Source organism: Colias philodice, chromosome 27, assembly GCF_061535455.1.
Source record: "Colias philodice isolate Cphi_HAF_F1 chromosome 27, ilColPhil1 Martin Lab GWU primary, whole genome shotgun sequence".
NCBI lineage: Eukaryota > Metazoa > Arthropoda > Insecta > Lepidoptera > Pieridae > Colias > Colias philodice.
The window spans coordinates 874,000-892,404 of NC_143112.1; the positions used below are offsets into that span (position 1 = coordinate 874,000).

At 32.4% G+C, this 18,405-nt stretch overlaps 1 protein-coding gene and 2 non-coding genes across 3 annotated transcripts; all 3 read left to right on the forward strand.

Moving 5' to 3' along the window:
• The first annotated feature begins 1,336 nt into the window (after positions 1-1,336).
• LOC149476456 (uncharacterized) lies at positions 1,337-16,920 on the forward strand. The gene is made up of 13 exons (XM_089711635.1): positions 1,337-1,412; positions 3,401-3,543; positions 5,731-5,872; positions 8,335-8,528; positions 11,802-12,002; positions 12,328-12,477; positions 12,824-13,034; positions 13,537-13,712; positions 13,977-14,232; positions 15,034-15,191; positions 15,609-15,711; positions 16,142-16,245; positions 16,848-16,920. Exons 1-13 carry the CDS (start codon positions 1,359-1,361, stop codon positions 16,918-16,920), a joined length of 1,965 nt encoding a protein of 654 aa, XP_089567761.1. The 5' UTR covers positions 1,337-1,358.
• TRNAK-UUU (transfer RNA lysine (anticodon UUU)) lies at positions 5,116-5,196 on the forward strand. The gene has a single exon. It is a non-coding gene; the product is annotated as a tRNA-Lys (tRNA).
• On the forward strand, positions 11,539-11,611 carry TRNAK-UUU (transfer RNA lysine (anticodon UUU)). Its single transcript has one exon. It is a non-coding gene; the product is annotated as a tRNA-Lys (tRNA).
• Positions 16,921-18,405: the final 1,485 nt, after the last annotated feature.

Here is an 18,405-nt window from a genome sequence, read left to right on the forward strand (position 1 = left end):
ATCATAAAGGTATAAGAAAATTAATATTAAGCAGAATATTGCACGCCTCATGCGAAGCGTTGAGGTGGGTACCACTGTCACTTCGCGCAAAACATCTGATTTTTCAAACTTAAAATGTCTTTATGTATCATACATTGCACTTGTAAGATAATACATACACACACATATTAAGAAAAAACACTATTTTTAACATTCATGATATTTTTGATGTCATTTTTGTTATTTAAACTAGTTAAAAAACAGTTTAAAAAAGTTCTGTCTTGGACGTCCGTGTGTCTGTATGTGCGGAGGATTTTCTTGTTAACACGATAGCGACCGAAATACTTTACTAATCGAGTCTTTTTTTTTCTCTTACGCTTGAGTATGCTCAGGAATAGAACCCTTTCATTTTTCAGGGTCTGATTCGATGTGGTTTAATTGTTATTAAATAAACAAAAAAAATATTTAATAAAAAATTATTAAAAAAAAATTATGAGGCGTGCACTTTTGGATTTTCCAAACTATATTCTTCTATACACCTCTCGATTTTTTTATGTGGATAAACTTTTGTTATTCAGACATTTGTTATAACATGAATTAAAAATTATATGCTAAAGCCCAAACTTACAATGTAAGCCTACAATATTGTTTTACTTTGTTGTATTATTTATCTCTATTATTTTCTTTTAATTAGTTTTTTGTGTTCGTAGTAATATATTTTTAGTATGTTTAGCACGTGTACATTCATTATTTTTAAATTTTTATGCAAAATAAATGTTGACAATAATTATTGGTGATATTAATTATTAAAACATCCGCGGTGCTATATCACACTGTTTACCAGTGTAAGTGCATAACTGTATTAATTGTTATTGCCAAATGATTAATACAAAATAGTTATTATCCTAAATTAATATCGTCAAATTGTGTAAAATTATGTATTGTTTACTTAATTGTTTATGAAACAGAAAGACCCTCAAATCATAGACAATACAGGAAACAGAAATAATAAATACATAATTTTTATCATGTTGGCAAGATATAAACACGAATCCTACTTCCGCTTAAAATTAAATTATGGAAAGAAAAATATTGTGTTAAGTACATAATAAGTTAAGTTATGATGTCATAAAAAATCATTTCCAATAAAAAAAAAACATTTATATGAAGTATCCTTGACGTCTCTGATTTTTTATTTAAAAAGGAAATTTATGTAAAGAAGAAAAGACATTCTATTGACTTCACTTTTGTCAACTGCCAAAAAAATAAAAAAATTGCCGCTACGAATTACGATCTCAATTGAAATTTGATTTAAATATTACCTATAAGTTTAATTTGTTGTTGTTTTAGTTATTAATAGACAATATAATTGCGTTGTGATGATCCGGGAAGACAAAGAAATGAAATGGATATTGTCATCAATAATTTGGAAAGTAAGTTAATATTTTCATTTTACAGTTATCTGTTACCTTAATCTGTTATTAATCCTGATAAATCTACTATATAAAAATAAGTCGGGTTTTCCTTCCTGACGCTATAACTCCAGAAAGCACGAACCGATTTCCACGGTTTTGCATTCGTTGGAAAGGTCTCGGGCTCCGTGAGGTTTATAGCAAAGAAAAGGTGTCTCTGGTGGCGAAACGGAGTTCGCCGGGTTTGCTAGTGCCTGATAAAAATTACATTGCTGCCATGGCCTATGCTATAATTCATAAGGACTTTTATCTTAAATTTGCTATAGAATATAATAGTTATATAGCTACTACTACTACTACTAACTACTATGAATTTACTTAACGTAACGGTGTATTTAAATAATCTATTGAATCAGAACTTTATACTGTGTATTAGTCAGACTCAGATATAAACGGTCATATTAAACATACTTTTGGTCTCCGTAAAAAATGGCATATTAGCATAGAAATAATATGTTAGGTTTTGTTACTCGACTAATATTAATAGACGCATTATAGTTATAAAAAGTGGTGTTTATTTACAACCGCACAAAGACCATATTATTTCGTTTTGTCATTATACAAAATACAGAGTGGAATTTTGTTATGCCCCCAGAAGGGAAAATACTCTTTAATACAACTGAATATAGATTTTTTTTTAATTAACGGTAACCCATTATTTTTTGAAAGACCGAAAACTGCATTCAAACTTTTCGAAAAATTTGCTTAACACACCCGAGAATTGACCCATAATAAATTATTGAACAGTTAAAATTACACCTGTATGTACATACCTACCTACTTTTACTTTGACTCGTACCTATTTAAATTCTACAATGCCACTTCCTCATTCATTCATCATTACTTCGCCATATTTGAAAAACGGCGTCGTTATATGCCTATATTATGTTCGTAATCAATGATATTATCTATATTCTTTACTAATATTATAAAGAGGAAAGGTTTGTAATTATGTATGTAAGTATGTATGTATGTATGGTTTTCACGCATAAACTACTGGACCGATTTCAAAAATTCTTTCACCATTAGAAAGCTGCATCTTCACTGAGCAACATAGGCAGTAGGCTATATTGCATTTTGAAAAAAATTAGAGATCCTTACCAAAAATGCAATAATGTAACCCAAGGTGTAAAAAATTCCTCAATAAAACTTCTGTCATCGCGTGCGCTACGGAATCTATTGAAGATAGACCAAAAAATGTTCTACGGTATTATAGAATGGATCAATATCTACAAGAAAGTCCGCGATACAATATGTCCATCTTCAGTAGTTATGCGTTACTAAAAAAACTTTTTTACGTTTTCAAAGTAAATAGAAGTGCCGACAGTAATCAAACCATGTTATCGATACACTATTAATCCATATCCCATTAAATGATGTTTTATTATAGACTGTTTCAATACCAGCAAAATACGCAACCTTTAAAACTACGCAATGATTTTTTATGCAGTTTTTTTAAAAAGTGATCCAGGAGGAAGGTTTTAGTCATGTTTTAGTATATAGGTAATTTAGGTACCTATTAGGTTATAGAAAAAGCGGATGAAGCTGTGGGCGGAAAGCTAGTGAACAATAAACCAGAGAGAATTTCCTAATATTTAAATATTTACAATATTTTTCGCAAATTCTATATTTTACGTACGCCACAAATTGTTAGTTAATACCTACGCGTTTCCGCAGAAAAATTTTCTATATTCAGGAAGATGAGCAAAGCTTTTGAAGTGAAATTTCGCGTGTAGGCGCGTTGAGAGTTAAATTTCATCGTCATGGATTCAAGGCGACGATTTTGGTATCAATGGTTGGTTTAGTTAGACTCAAAAATCTTGCCAAAGAAGTTTTACTTCCGACACGTGTGCTCGACACACACGCTCTTTTTTATTTAGTTCCCAGAAGCCTAATACAGCTAGTCGAAAATAATTTTAAGCCGTTTCATATTTGACCTTTATTTTCAGCTAAGCCACAACATAAAAAGGCTACAGAATAGATCAAGAAAAATACAAATGCTAACTTTCGTATTTGTCTGCACTTTTATATGCACTGGTCTTTATTTATTAATGTACAAGGAGCTTAACGAGGATATGTTAAACACTAATCCGTAAGTATGTTTATACTAATACACATTATGTTATCTGTGATAATACCAATAATACTAACGGTCCGCTCCGGCTTCGCCCGTGGTACTAATATAATGATTAATGTACCTAGTTGGATCACGAAAGAATATTTAATTCGGTCCGTTTGTTCCTGAGATTAACGCGTTCAAATGAAACAAAATATTCAGCTGTATAGTATTAGTTACTAGATTTCCGCCCGCGGCTTCGCCCGCGTTTTCAAAGGAAAACCCGCATAGTTCCCGTTCCCGTGGGATTTCCGGGATAAAACCTATCCTATGTGTTAATCCAAGTTACCCTCTATATGTGTGCTAAATTTCATTGTAATCGGTTGAGTAGTTTTTACGTGAAAGAGTAACAAACATCCATACAAACTTTCGCCTTTATAATAGTACTAGCGGTCCGCCCCGGCTTCGCCCGTGGTACATGTTTACGTTTTCTCTACATAAGAACCATCCTCGTACTTCAAGGAATATAATAAAAAAAGAATTATCGAAATCGGTTCAGCCATTCTCGAGTTATGCGCTTACCAACACATTTTGCGATTCATTTTTATATATATAGTAAGTATTAAGATTTGTACATAGATTTTGAAGATAATGAAATTGTTTGTTTGCTCTAAAATATTTTTGACCAAAAAAATATTTGCAATGCCTACAAAAAAATCGCCTCACTGCTCACACGCATTCCACTGCACGTTTCGCGATGCGCGCTGGTACAGTGGTTGACGCGTGAGCGTTAAACACGGGTCCTGGGTTAGATTCCCGGTGGAGACGAAGAAAAAAAAAATGTCTCGGTCTGGCAGGACACAGAAGGCTGATCACCTACTTGTCCCTTAAGAAAAATCGATCAGTGAAATAGATGTATGGATAATGCATCTATCTGCCCCTTACCCCACTTCGGGGACACGGGACTTCACTCACTTTTTATCGCGATGCAACACAGCAGACTAGGGGCCGTAAATCACAATAGGTATGCCATATGCCAGTCAGTTCAATTCACGGCGTAAACTGTCTGGAAATAAGAGGTCATAATACGGCCCCTGCAAATTTCTCGGTTCTATTATTTAGTTCGTCTTTGGTTTTTACCGAAGACGAACTAATATTATTTTGTATGCTTACTTAATTATTTTAGTAGAAACTTTGCATAGTTTTAGGGAACTATCGATGTTATAGGTATAACATTTCGATAGTGTGCAATATCTCAAGACGTAGGTAACTAGGTACCTAGGTACGGTAAGGGGAAGAAGAACGCTTTTGAAGTAATTTTTCGTAGTATTTTCCTTTTTTCTTTCTCATTAAATTATTTCATAGCCTAAATATTAAATTCTCATGTGCTTTTCAAAGGCAAATTCTTAAAAAATGTTGTTTTTTTTCTTTTCGAAAAAGAATTTTTGCAGTTATCTGCGTTCTACGATATACTATATGTATAAAAGATTTGTACAAAAAAATTATAAAAGTTTCTGATAAATACTTAGTATGTAAGATCAATATAAATAAATTTGAAATACACATAAAATTAATAGGTCAATTGATTTTTAATTTCGACAAAACATAGCCTGGATAGCTCAGTCGGTAGAGCATTGGACTTTTAATCCAAGGGTCCAGCCGTCCAGGGTTCAAGTCCCTGTTCGGGCGGTTATTTTTATAATAATCTCTTTAACATGTCATCACAAACCTTTTTTTTACCAACTAAAAAACTACTATTCTATTTAAGAATTATCAATATGGTTTATTTTTTAAAGAATCTCGTATAAAATGGAATTTGTTTAGAAAACCTTTCTGCAAATCTATACTTACCTGTTTATTACGTCTGAATCTTCAATCATATAATTTAAATACGTTTGATTTAACAGCTACGTCATAAAAATGTCGCTGAGCCGATCCTATTCTTAGTTGATAACCTAATCAGTACATAGGTACTACATAGTATGTAATATAAAACAGTTGCTTTCCGAGATTTGAGTGTCTGTTTGCTTAGATCTTTAAAATTACGCAACACATTTCGATAGTTTTTATCACAGTTTTTATTCAAGACAAAGATTTTAGTAAGTATAATATGATTTGGAAAGTATTAGATAAAACTGGCGACGCCGTGGGCGGAAAGCTAGTTAATAATAAGTATGATATTATTCTTGGTTGGATCGCTAATATAAATACATTTTGTTACAGAATACACGCAAACACACATGTATCATCGCCTAACGTTGGTTGTATTTTCCCATTTATAGACCCTTTTTCACCAATCGCCATGAAATATAACAGAGATATGCCGAAAGTTACGTGCAAAGGGAAGGATTGGGTTGAGTGCAATGTATGCCAATATTATTAATTTAAATATTTAATCATCAATATCACTATTATCGACATAGTTGTCGACACCATCTACATCATTTACATGTTCAATATCGTCACCATCTTCAATAACATTTACATGTTCAATATTGTCACCACTTCAACGTCATTTACATGTTCAATATTGTCACCATCTTCAATATCATTTACATGTTCAATATTGTCATCATCTTCAACGTCATTTATATGTTCAATATTGTCACCATCTTCAACGTCATTTACATGTTCAATATCGTCACCATCTTCAATAAAATTTACATGTTCAATATTGTCATCATCTCCAATATCATTTACATGTTCAATATTGTCATCATCTCCAATATCATTTACATGTTCAATATCGTCACCAATCACCATCTTCAATATCGTCATAATCTTCAATATCATTTATATCTTCAATATCGTCATAATCTTCAATATCATTTATATCTTCAATATCATTTATATCTTCAATATCGTCATAATCTTCAATATCATTTATATCTTCAATATCGTCATAATCTTCAATATCATTTATATCTTCAATATCATTTATATCTTCAATATCGTCATAATCTTCAATATCATTTATATCTTCAATATCATTTATATCTTCAATATCGTCATAATCTTCAATATCATTTATATCTTCAATATCGTCATAATCTTCAATATCATTTATATCTTCAATATCGTCATAATCTTCAATATCATTTATATCTTCAATATCATTTATATCTTCAATATCGTCATAATCTTCAATATCATTTATATCTTCAATATCGTCATAATCTTCAACATCATCATCGTTAACATCATAAGCTAATCATCAAGATCAAGAGCCCACGACGGCCAGACATTCCTTATTTTATAAAAGTTTCTCTGTATATGTCTCCTATACAGATAAGAATGACCAGCGACTATCAAGTTTGGGTTGTGGTTACTTTGGCAGGAAACAGGTAGTAAAGGTGTTTCTGTGTGTGTGATCTTTTACGGGGACTTAATATGTTGATGGAATTTCACGTATCTCGATGACTTTTTAGTTATTGTGAGAGCTTTAAAGCGTCTGTTAAGCAATATGACTCACGGGAAGTATCTGGGAGTACTGATATCTCATTTTTAACTGTCAAAAGTCATTGTGATACGTGGAATTCCATCAACATAAGTCCCCGTAAAAGATAAGTAATAACTTTATTACTTATATTATACTATTATTTTTTAATAATTATAGTTAACTAATGTTTTTAGTACGTTATTTCATATTTGTTACACTTTTAGGTAGTAACGTGAATTTGATGATATGTTAGGGCGCGTTCCCACTATGTCGTAACGACTAATTTATCGTTCGACGACTGTCGTCTTTACCTGTTCCCATTATAACGATTGTTTGTCGTCAACATTTTTTATCGTTTAGCGACTGTCGTATCTAGCTGTTCCCATTGGATCGCGACGACATTTTATCGTTTCCTGGCAGTCGCTTTGTCGTTTACACATCATCAGCAAGCTACAAATCTAGTCGCCTCTGCGTTCGCTTGGTGATTATGGTTGGCTTGGTGACACGGTGGGAACGCGCCCTTAGGGCGCGTTCCCACCGTGTCGTGACGACAGATAATCGTGTAGTTTTAAGTGTCGTGGCTTATATGTTTAAATGGAGGTGTTCACATTTAGAACGACACAATTTACTGTCGTCTACGACAGTTTTTGCAGTGACGACACTTTGTCGTGACAGTGGGAACGGCAAGCACGACAGTCGTAAAACGATAAAAAATCGTGGACGGCAACTCTATAACGTCCATTGAACTCAGGAGAGTAAACGCACTAGTAATCACCAAGCGAACGCAGAGGCGACTAGATTTGTAGCTTGCTGATGATGTGTAAACGACAAAGCGACTCCCAGGAAACGATAAAATGTGGTCGCGATCCAATGGGAACAGCTAGATACGACAGTCGCTAAACGATAAAAAGTGTTGACGACAAACAATCGTTATAATGGGAACAGGTAGAGACGACAGTCGTCGAACGATAAATTAGTCGTTACGACATAGTGGGAACGCGCCCTTAGTTATTTTTTAAATGTGTCTGGCAAGATGTAAAAACCATGAAAACTGTCCAGCTCTTGAGGTTCCATATTTTTATATGTCCCCAATTAACATATATAAAACTTAGCTTTTAAACTATAATGAAAGTTAGGTACTACTTAATACACCTTTACTACCTGTGTGTATAGGAGACATACACAGAGAAACTTTCAACTTTTATAAAATAAGGAATGTCTGGCCGTAGTGGGCTCTTGGGATATAATGATTGAAGATACAATAATTTCATGAGTCTAAGCATGTGTTTTAGTTTTTTAAACTACATACTACATTTATTATTTTATTGTTAATGATCATAAACTTTTGCATACACAGATAAACAAGATTTATATATTTTTTCATACAGATGTCGGAATGCTATGTTAAAAAGGAGATTTTAGACTCGAAAAAAGACATCACCTGTGTATACAAAGATATAATATACATAGATGATGATAATTATAAAATCGGTGATGGAATAAAGTTGTCTGGTGATGAAAAGTATATACTTAATCAGAGTGATTACTTTAAGGTGTCGTGTTTTGGGTACGATAAAAAAGGGTAAGTGAATAAGTATGTTTTTACCATGGTTTTTACTTAAAATTTTGGATAATGGTGTTATATTTTATTTTATTTTTATGGATAATCCTAAATGTAATGTTTATCGTTAAAATGTCTTATAACAATAAAATAAAATACAATTAAATTTTTTTTTGTCTTTCAACTCAAGCAAATCATTCTGTTCTTTTGTTGTATTTTTTCTGATTATTTTGTTTTTTACTTTTTTACCTAGACAGTGATTTACCGAGTGTAATTTCTGACTAATTTTGATCCTATGTTTCGGACTTTTGAGTGAGTAAAACTTATAACACTGCTTACACATTATAAACCTGAAAATTAACACAGTTTCACTCTATAACACTTTCAAGAAGAGGGCAGAGGGTAAAAACAAGAAGAAATTTTAAATTTGAATTTTTCTACAACGAATAATAATAACATTGCAACTGTCATAACTCACTGTCTAGTGTCAACTGCCAATTCACACAAAAGTTGCCATAGATATAAAAATTATATGAATATTTTCTGCTAATGCTGTGTCTACACGATCATTGATTAATTATGGCTGGAGAATGTTTGGCATGTAATTTGAGCGTATTAGTGACGCATAAGAGAATAAAATGCACTAAATATAGTGCTCTTTATCATATAGAACGCATTCCATATGATAAAGAGCACTATCAATCAACCAATTCTTCACAAGTGGCCCGTATTAATTGGGTATGTCCTGCTTGTGTTGCTGCTTCTCGAAGGGGTGGTGACAACACGAACACACCTATTAGGCCTACTCCTGGTGCAGTGACGTCTCCTGTGGCTGCTTCTTCCATTGGTGATTCCGCGAATTTTACTACCATCTTGTCGGAGCTCAAATCATTCCGTAGTGATATGCAATTGAGATTAGACAAATAGGAAGAGAAGATTGACACTTTCAGCGGGGTTCTTGATTGTAATTTACAATCTGAAATAATCGAAATGAAAAAGTGCTTTCAGTCACTTCGCACCGATCTAGACTCTGTAATGGAATGCTCTAGTAAATTAAAAGATATAAGCAATCGTAATGAGGCCGCTCTGAAGTGTACGAAGAACTCAATTGTAGACATTAAAAACAAACTAGTTGAACATGAAAGCTCACTAGAATTTCTCTCGAAGAAGTTCGACGATATACAAGCTGATTCCTCGTCACAGACATTAACTACAACCGAATTAAAAGTCAGTAACTACTTCTACTATTGACAATAATTTGAAAACTCTTCAAAATAAAGTTAACCAATTGGAACAAATATCCAGAAGACATAATTTTGAATTACATGGCGTACCTGATAAAAAGGATGAGAACTTAAGTTCAATTGTCTCTAACTATTTGGATAAAATATCTGTCTCGCTTCCCAACGATGCTGTCATTTCTTCCTACCGTGTGGCCAAACGGGTGAAAAGCACCGACCGCCCACGCACTATTTTGGTTACATTGATGACTCCTAGGCATCGCGATATGATATTATCAGCAGTGCATCGCTACAATAAATTAACTCGAGGAATGTGTTGAACTCGCTTGACCTCGGTGTTGTAGGTGAAGTTAAACAAGTTTATGTAGCTGAAAATCTCACGCCAGAAATGAGACATATTTTCATGGAGGCTAGACATTAGACAAGCTTCTAAGACACTTGATTACAAGTTCGTGTGGGTAAGTTTGGGAAGGTCTTTATGAGAAAAAACGAACATTCTCCAGCTGTACTCATTAATATTTAATAGTCTATCTAGATAAGATTAAAAATCTGCCTTAGTCTTTACATAAATATCTTTATCTACATTTAATTTTTATTATTATTTTTTTTTAACCCCTGCATTATGCTAATATTTTATCACAATGTAAACGGGTAATAAAACGGGTGTAATTTAAACGGGTTTTAAATCGGCTGTTACCAGATATTATTAACGAATTGTGAGATTTATAAGAAGAGGAAGATCAACGAATTTGGACCAGAAAATGGATTTTAAGGCGAAATGCCCTTGGAGCAACATAGCCTTTTTAATGAATTGCAGTAGATCCATTCGTTATTAGCGGCCATTTTAATTGAGATTTTGATAAATTGTTTGAAAAAATACACAAACACGCACACTTCTTGATGACGAATAACGAACGAGTGGCGAGTGGCCGAGTGACAAGCGAGTGCGTGTTTATACGTGCCGAGCGGGATAGTGAGTCGCTGCGGGGGCAGAAGAATGAAGCGGGGAGGTGGGTACTCGACCTAGTAAACAAATTGGGATTCTAGTGACTCTCTCGCCGCTCTCCTCGGCCGAGTACTCGGCCGAGCACTCGTTAAGGCGTTACCCGGCAATTCCCGGCAATTTCGACTATGTTCAACCTCTATAAAGTCTGGTACAACATAAAGCACAATACCGAAAAAAAATTTATAAAATAGGATGGTCTTTGATCTTTAATTGCTCGCGAGGACTTTTTTCCAAAGTTAATAGATTTCTAGAAAAAAAAAATGTGCCATGGTCATCGATTTTTCTGCAAATACTCTATAAACTTCGTAACCTGCTGACTTAGAGCTCTGAAAATTTTATGTTTAATAAATTATCAGTTACACAACAGTCCCTGACGAGGATTTTTTGTTTCACTGATTAGTATCTTTTTAAATACAAAATGCGAGGAAAAAAGAAGGTGCGGGGGGAGAGGTTTGAGATCCGTCCATATGCTCAAGGTTATTAGCGCATGTAAAAGCCAAAGTGTTTATACATGGTTTATACCAACCGAGCACTCGGCCGAGGACACTGTCTCGCCACTGTACTCGTTAGGTGTTATAATCGCCCCATAAACATTTGTGTATCCATATAATAGGCTTATACATAGAAGTTAGAACGTTATTAATTGTACTTGAATAATTTGTTTGTTATATTGTTGTGTAAGCTGTTTGGAAACTAATAAAATAAAATAAAAAATAAATAAATATTATACTCACTTAGACATTATTTAAAAGTTCAGATTACTTATTAGTGACATTCGTCCATAGCCCGAATAGCTCAGTCGGTAGAGCATTGGACTTTTAATCCAAGGGTCCAGGGTTCAAGTCCCTGTTCGGGCGGTGATCTTTTTTGACGAAAAAATGATGAAAAGCATGACGCATGTTTTTTCAGTTAGTCATACCGATAATTACTTTATACCAAACCCATTTTTTTTTCTTTTTTTTCAATTTTTACGTAGAAAATATAAAACGAATGCATTTTTTTACATATAAGTTATTGAATGAGCATTTTTTTTTGTTTTCCTTCCAGTTTCGGCCTCCTATCCCACAGGTGGCAAGGCTACATCTCCGGTGTGCGTGAAATAAAACGCAGCGTTTCCGCCTCACGTGTAACAAGCCTAAACGTGCTCATACTCGGCTTCGATTCAACGTCGCATAACGGCTTTATAAGGAAGATGCCTAAGAGTTATAGCGTTTTGGTGAACGAACTGGGTGGCGTGGTTTTGAATGGGTATGAAAAAAAAAAGTTATAAAAAATGTCAATTTTTGGAAAGATAATCTTATAATTTAGTATTATTTGTGTTATTCTATGGCTATTTCAATGTAATATTTAGTTGCTACTAACTTATTTGTAATTTGTACTTTTTGGAATCAAGTAGATTGCTTAATAAAGTTTATTTTAATTTATTATAATTAAAACCGTCTTTCTATACTATTCAAATATTGTGTTTTTCCTTCTATGTTGTTCTATTTGATGTACAATAAATAAATTATTTATTAATATTACATCTATTGTAAAAAAATCGTCAAAATTGTTTTGATTTCTTATACTTTAGATATAACATACTAGGCGATGGTACACCGGACGCTTTATTTCCCATTTTAACGGGGAAACACGAGTGGCAGCACACTAGCGCGAGGCGTGTGCACACAGACGCTAAGATAGACCCCGATCTGTTTATATTTAAAACTGCTATGGATGACGGGTAAGGGATATTGTGAAAAAATTACAAAAAATTAAAAATAAAAATATGGTTAGAAAAAAATACTAGAAAACCTCCGATGATAATAGTACCGTGTGTTAAAGGGTTAAATTAAAAAAAAAGTATTCGATAGAAAAAAATAATTAGGTATAGGTTTTTTTATTAAAAAAGGATAAATAAGACAAATTCAGATAAAAAATATTGTGTGTGGATTATGGATAGCTAAGAATTATGAGTGTAAATGTTCGCCGGGATACCTAAATGAAAATGTTTTGTACTTATGTTATAGTAATTTTTTACACAAAATAAATTGCATTTTATTTTATTTATGTAATTTTTTTTTTTTCAGCTACCAAACGGCATACTACGAAGACATGCCATGGATTGGTTCCTTCCAATACAGATACAATGGTTTCTCCAAATGCCCCGCGGATCACTATTTACGATCCTTTCTCATGGAGGAAGCCAAATCTGGGATAAAATGGTGGACGGGGACCAAAAAGAGATATTGTATAGGGGAAAAACCGCAGTATAAAGTGTTATTTGACTTGACTAAACAGGTATTTTTTCTTTTGAGGGGGGCATGAACCACAATCCAATGTGACAAATTAAAATGTATGAATTCAAATAAAGATTTTATTTATTTATTTATTTGAAGTGAAACTGCTTTATGCGCGTTGAGAATAAAATTTCAAGGTCGCGTCATGGCAATACCGTTACGTCATGGAGTAAGGCGATTTTGGTATCTTTGAATCTTGCCAAAGAAATTTCACTTCTGTCACGTGTGCTCGGCACACACGCTCTTTTTTTGGGATTGTTACATCGGATTTTTTAACTGGGTGAACCGATTTTGATTATTCTTTATTATTTGAAAACTGGTGCCTTTCGATTAGTCCCATTTACATTTTTTCTTATTATTTGGTATTTTTTGTTAAAAAAATATTGCTTTTTGAGTATGAAAGATTTATTATTTGTTTTTCAGTAAAAAAAGTGTCCAAAATTTCAAAATGTAATTACGTACCTACTCCTATTTATTTTAAAATATTTATAATTGTTTTTCAGTTCACAACAATAAAATCGAAAAAATTCTGTTTCACGTTCATAGCGGATATAAGCCATGATGAATTTAACTTGATTTCTACAGCTGACGACGATTTAGTTGATTTTATGAGATATTTGAAAAATTCCAACATTTTAAATAACACTCTGTTCATTTTGATGGGCGATCATGGACCAAGGTATTGTTATTATTTAAAGACTAGCTGTGTGTGCCCCGCGGTTTTACGCGCATTGTTCTGGTTCTATTGTTCTTAGCGTGATGATATAATATAGCCTATAGCCTTCCTCGATAAATGGGCTAACACCGAAACAATCTTTCAAATCGGAACAGTAGTTCCTGAGATTAGCGCGTTCAAACAACAAACAAACTCTTTATAATATTAGTATTGATATTAAATAGATTGAATTTAACATTAACTAAATAATTTAATTTACTTAAATAGATTTTCCCCCATGCGTCGAAACACGTATCAAGGTAAAATGGAGGAACGTTTGGCTTTCATGTCAATAACTTTACCGGAAATATTAAAATTACAAAAACCGAATATATTAGAAAATCTAAAACTAAATAGTAAAGTACTTACTACTCCATTCGATATTCATACTACTATTTTGGACGCTATGGGCCTTAAGTTGTTTGCAAGTGATTATATCGTGCCTGGTAGTAAAATGTTGAGGGGATTGAGTTTATTGCAACCGGTTAGTTTTTAATAATCTGGTTTTTCTATAGTAAAAGTAGTAAAGTAGTAGAGTAATTTTCAGTTATTATTTACGTAGTTGTTTTATTAAAGTAAAATGTTAGTTTGTTGTTTTAGGTAGGTTTTCTAGAGAGATTTTTTGTAGTATTAGTTTTTGAATTAGAAGTAGTTGTTAGTAGTCAGTTTTTTTGCGTATAGCTTTATTCAGGTTACCTAAGTAAGGTAGTTTTTTGTAGCCAGCTTTTTGCATATAACTTTGCTTAAGTTACGTAGTTTTTTTTAGTATTTTATTAGTTATTTCTCTCAATAGTTGTAGTGTAGTGTAGTTTTAGTTTTTATGCGATGCTTTTGCTAGGTTAACAAATAACAATTCTTTTTCAATAAGTTGTTGTTGTGTCTTTTTCTTTAAATTGTAAGGCGATTTTAGTTTTAAATTTTGTTAGGATAAGGATAGTTTTTTTTTAACGATACATATTTTGTTATAGATAATAGATATTTGTTTGTTTTTTTAATTTGAAATCTCAAAATTTCAGTTTAATTCGCTTTGTTATTTTAAATTAAACATTGTCTATCTTACCACAAAAATACTTTAGACATGGTTTAACTTTAAGCGCGGGTTCTCTTTAATCTGGTTTTGTCGTATTTCACATAGACAACTATTAAAGTGACAGATCCCTGGTTTAAAGTTGGACTGTGTTTAAATTGTTTTGTGGTAAAACCATGTTTTTCTAAATAAAATTATTATTATTCATTAAGTATATTTATTTATTACTGTTTTTCTATAGTAATTATAATTTTTTAGATACCAAGTACTCGTACATGCGAAGACGCATCAATTCTACCACATTGGTGTGTGTGTACTAATACAAAGTGGCACGATGTTGGTGTGAGTGATCCCGCGTATAATACACTAGCTATCACTCTGGCAGAGTTCATCAATAACGCTACAGCGGAGAAGCGGTGTGTTATATTTTTTTTTAGTACTTTAAGGACTAAAAAAAATTTTTATTCAAACTCTAACATTTATTTATTCAATTAGACTTCTTCTAGAAGCACTTTTGAATCGTCATTACATATTTTAACATTTACCACCGATTCGGAAAGCAGTATCTATGGAGAAGAACCAAACCAAGAAACTCCATAGTTACTCTTTTAAATACATAGATAGCCATATTAATATAAACATAATAATATGTTCATGATTTTACTGATATTTTACGACTTTTTTTTGCCTCCTATGTCAATTCATTTCAAAAATCATCATCATTTATAGTTTATATATACCAATTTTAACTGTGTTTGTAGCTCCTAAATGGATCAACTAATTTGTATACAGTTTTGTTTAATAATTTAATTATATTGTTTATATTTTTACAGAGATTTTTGCGCAAAAAGGGAGATTGTATCAATTAAATGGATAGTTAGAAGGGATTGGACGAACGTTACCTTACAAGAAGGGAATATGTATTATCAAATGATGGTAAATTTATTTGTTTTATGAAGTGAAACTTCTTTAGGCGCGTTTCGAGGTCGCGTCATGGCAATACCGTCACGTCATGGAGTAAGGCGACGACTTTTGTATCTTTGAATCTTGATAAAGAAGTTTCACTTGTGACACGTGTGCTTTTGAATCGTGATAACATAAGTATTTTTAACGTTTACATTTTATTTTTATAGTAAACTAGCTTACCGCCCGCAGCTTCGCCTGTTTCTAATACCTAATAAATGATATACTAAAAACTTCCTCTTGAATCACTATATTCTATTAAAAAAACCGCATCAAAATCTGTGGCGTAGCGTAGTTATGAAGATTTAAGCATACAAAGGGATATAGGGACAGAGAAAGCGACTTTGTTTTATACTATGTTGTTAGTGATATAAAGTTTTTAAAATAATTTTATAATTTTCAGGTGGTGATGAGTCCAAAACGCGCGTCTTTTGAAGCGACAATAAAATACAATGTACTGACGGACAAGTATATTGTTAGCGATCGGGATATATCTAGGATATCTGCGTTTGTATTGTTTTTTTACATTTTTATAATCCATACTATATAATATTATAAATGCGAAAGTAACTCTGTCTGTCTGTCTGTTACTCAATCACGCCTTAACTACTGAACCAATTTGCATGAAATTTGGTATAGAGATATTTTGATACTCGAGAAAGGACATAGGATAGGTTTTATCCCGGAAATCCTACGGGAACGGGTTTTTCTTTGAAAATGCGGGCGAAGCCGCGGGCGGAAAGCTAGTGTAGTATATAGGTACTTATTTATAATGTTTCAAAACAGAATCATCATAATTTTTACAAGTCAGATAGTCTTAAATAATATTTTTCTACGATTTTTTTTTAAATAATGTAAAGTGTTTTTATATCTTAACTTTTTTTTAGAGAACAAAAATTATATTTTTTCATATTTTTAATCCATATTGTCAGTAAAACACAGACAAAAATATCTTTTTGGCTGCGATATCGATTGTAGATCATGCCCCAAATATTCTTTTAAAAAAATATTCAATGTACAATTTAGACTACTACGATTTTTTAAGTGTATAAATAATAAATTTGTAAATTTGCAGTGTTAATTATAATTATTAATATTCTTGTTTTCAGGTACGGCAAGGAGCCAGCGTGTCTAAATGGAACAAGCCCGCATTTGGATAAATACTGTTATTGTATCAAATAGTCTTATTGAATAAAGTATTAATAATGTAATATTTGTTTTATTTAATTGTCGTTTTATAACAATCTATAATAAAAATGAATAGCAAACAAAAAATGTGTTGGTAAGCACAAAACTCGAGAACGGCTGAACCGATTTCGTTAAATCTTTTTTATAATACCTATTCATGAAATACGAGGTTAGTTCTTATGGGAGGAAATCAGTATCTAATATCTAATATCTAATATATATTATAAAGGCGAAAGTTTGTAAGGATGTATGGATGTATGGATGTATGGATGTTTGTTACTCTTTCACGTAAAAACTACTGAACCGATTACAATGAAATTTAGCACACATATAGAGGGTAACTTGGATTAACACATAGGATAGTTTTTATCCCGGAAATCCCACGGGAACGGGAACTATGCGGGTTTTCCTTTGCAAACGCGGGCGAAGCCGCGGGCGGAAATCTATTTTAAATATTTCCTGATTTACATGATAATAAATACATAATATTATAAGCCAACAATAATTTACACACGAACACCTTAACAAACACAATACTTGATGTAAACCCGTTGTACACAAAACCTATTTTACACGCTTTTTATTAGCTTCACCTGTATGTTTGTATGTTTGTTTGTAACCGACTTCTTTGGGCGCGATTTTGACCCACTTTAAACGGCCACTACGACCACACTATTCTCTACTATTCTCTTCATTTAACTACTTTTTGGCTTTTACATTAAATTGAAATTAATATTGTAGTTGCAAATGGTTTCATGAATAGATTTTTTTATGTTAAACAAGTATCTAGGTATAACCTATTTTTCATAAAAGTTACATTTACATAGGTTGGTACGCTTAGATATGACGATAATTTTATATGAAATTGTGAAAAAATTAATAAATTTGTTTACGCTCTTAGAAAAATTAAAATTGTCACAAATATAAAAACGGCTGTTACATTTTACCACGCCTGTGTAGAATCAGTACTTCATTATGGACTTATTTTTTGGGGTAATAGCACAGATGTACAAAAGGTGTTTATTGCACAGAAGAAATGCATAAGAGCCATATGTAGCAGAGCTCCCGATGAATCCTGTAGACCAATGTTTAAAAAACTTAGTCTATTGCCGCTTCCGTCACTCTACATTTACGATGTTTGTGTGTTTGTATCAAAAAATCTGCATCTTTTCAAAAAGGCTTCTTATATAAATGATCGTAGTCGTAGGGATCCTAATAAACTTATTTTAGATGGAAATCCTCGACTAAAGTTGTATAACAAAAATTGTATTTTTATGTGTATTAAAATTTATAATCACGTACCTAATAAATTTAAAAATAATAATGGCAAATTATGTAAAAAAGCATTAGGAGAATGGCTAACTAATCGGTCCTTCTACAGTATTAAAGAATTTTTTGATGACGAGAAATAAAATTATAATTGACAAGCTAATTTATATTATATAAGTAATAATTTTGTAATTAACATTTGATAATTTA

Excerpts from the sequence above, each read along its gene's own strand:
- LOC149476456 (XM_089711635.1), top strand. The coding sequence starts at position 1,359 with ATGATCCGGGAAGACAAAGAAATGAAATGGATATTGTCATCAATAATT. Across the intron at positions 3,544-5,730 it reads GATATGTTAAACACTAATCC|AATACACGCAAACACACATG; the intron begins GTAAGTATGTTT and ends ATTTTGTTACAG. Across the intron at positions 15,192-15,608 it reads AACGCTACAGCGGAGAAGCG|AGATTTTTGCGCAAAAAGGG; the intron begins GTGTGTTATATT and ends ATATTTTTACAG.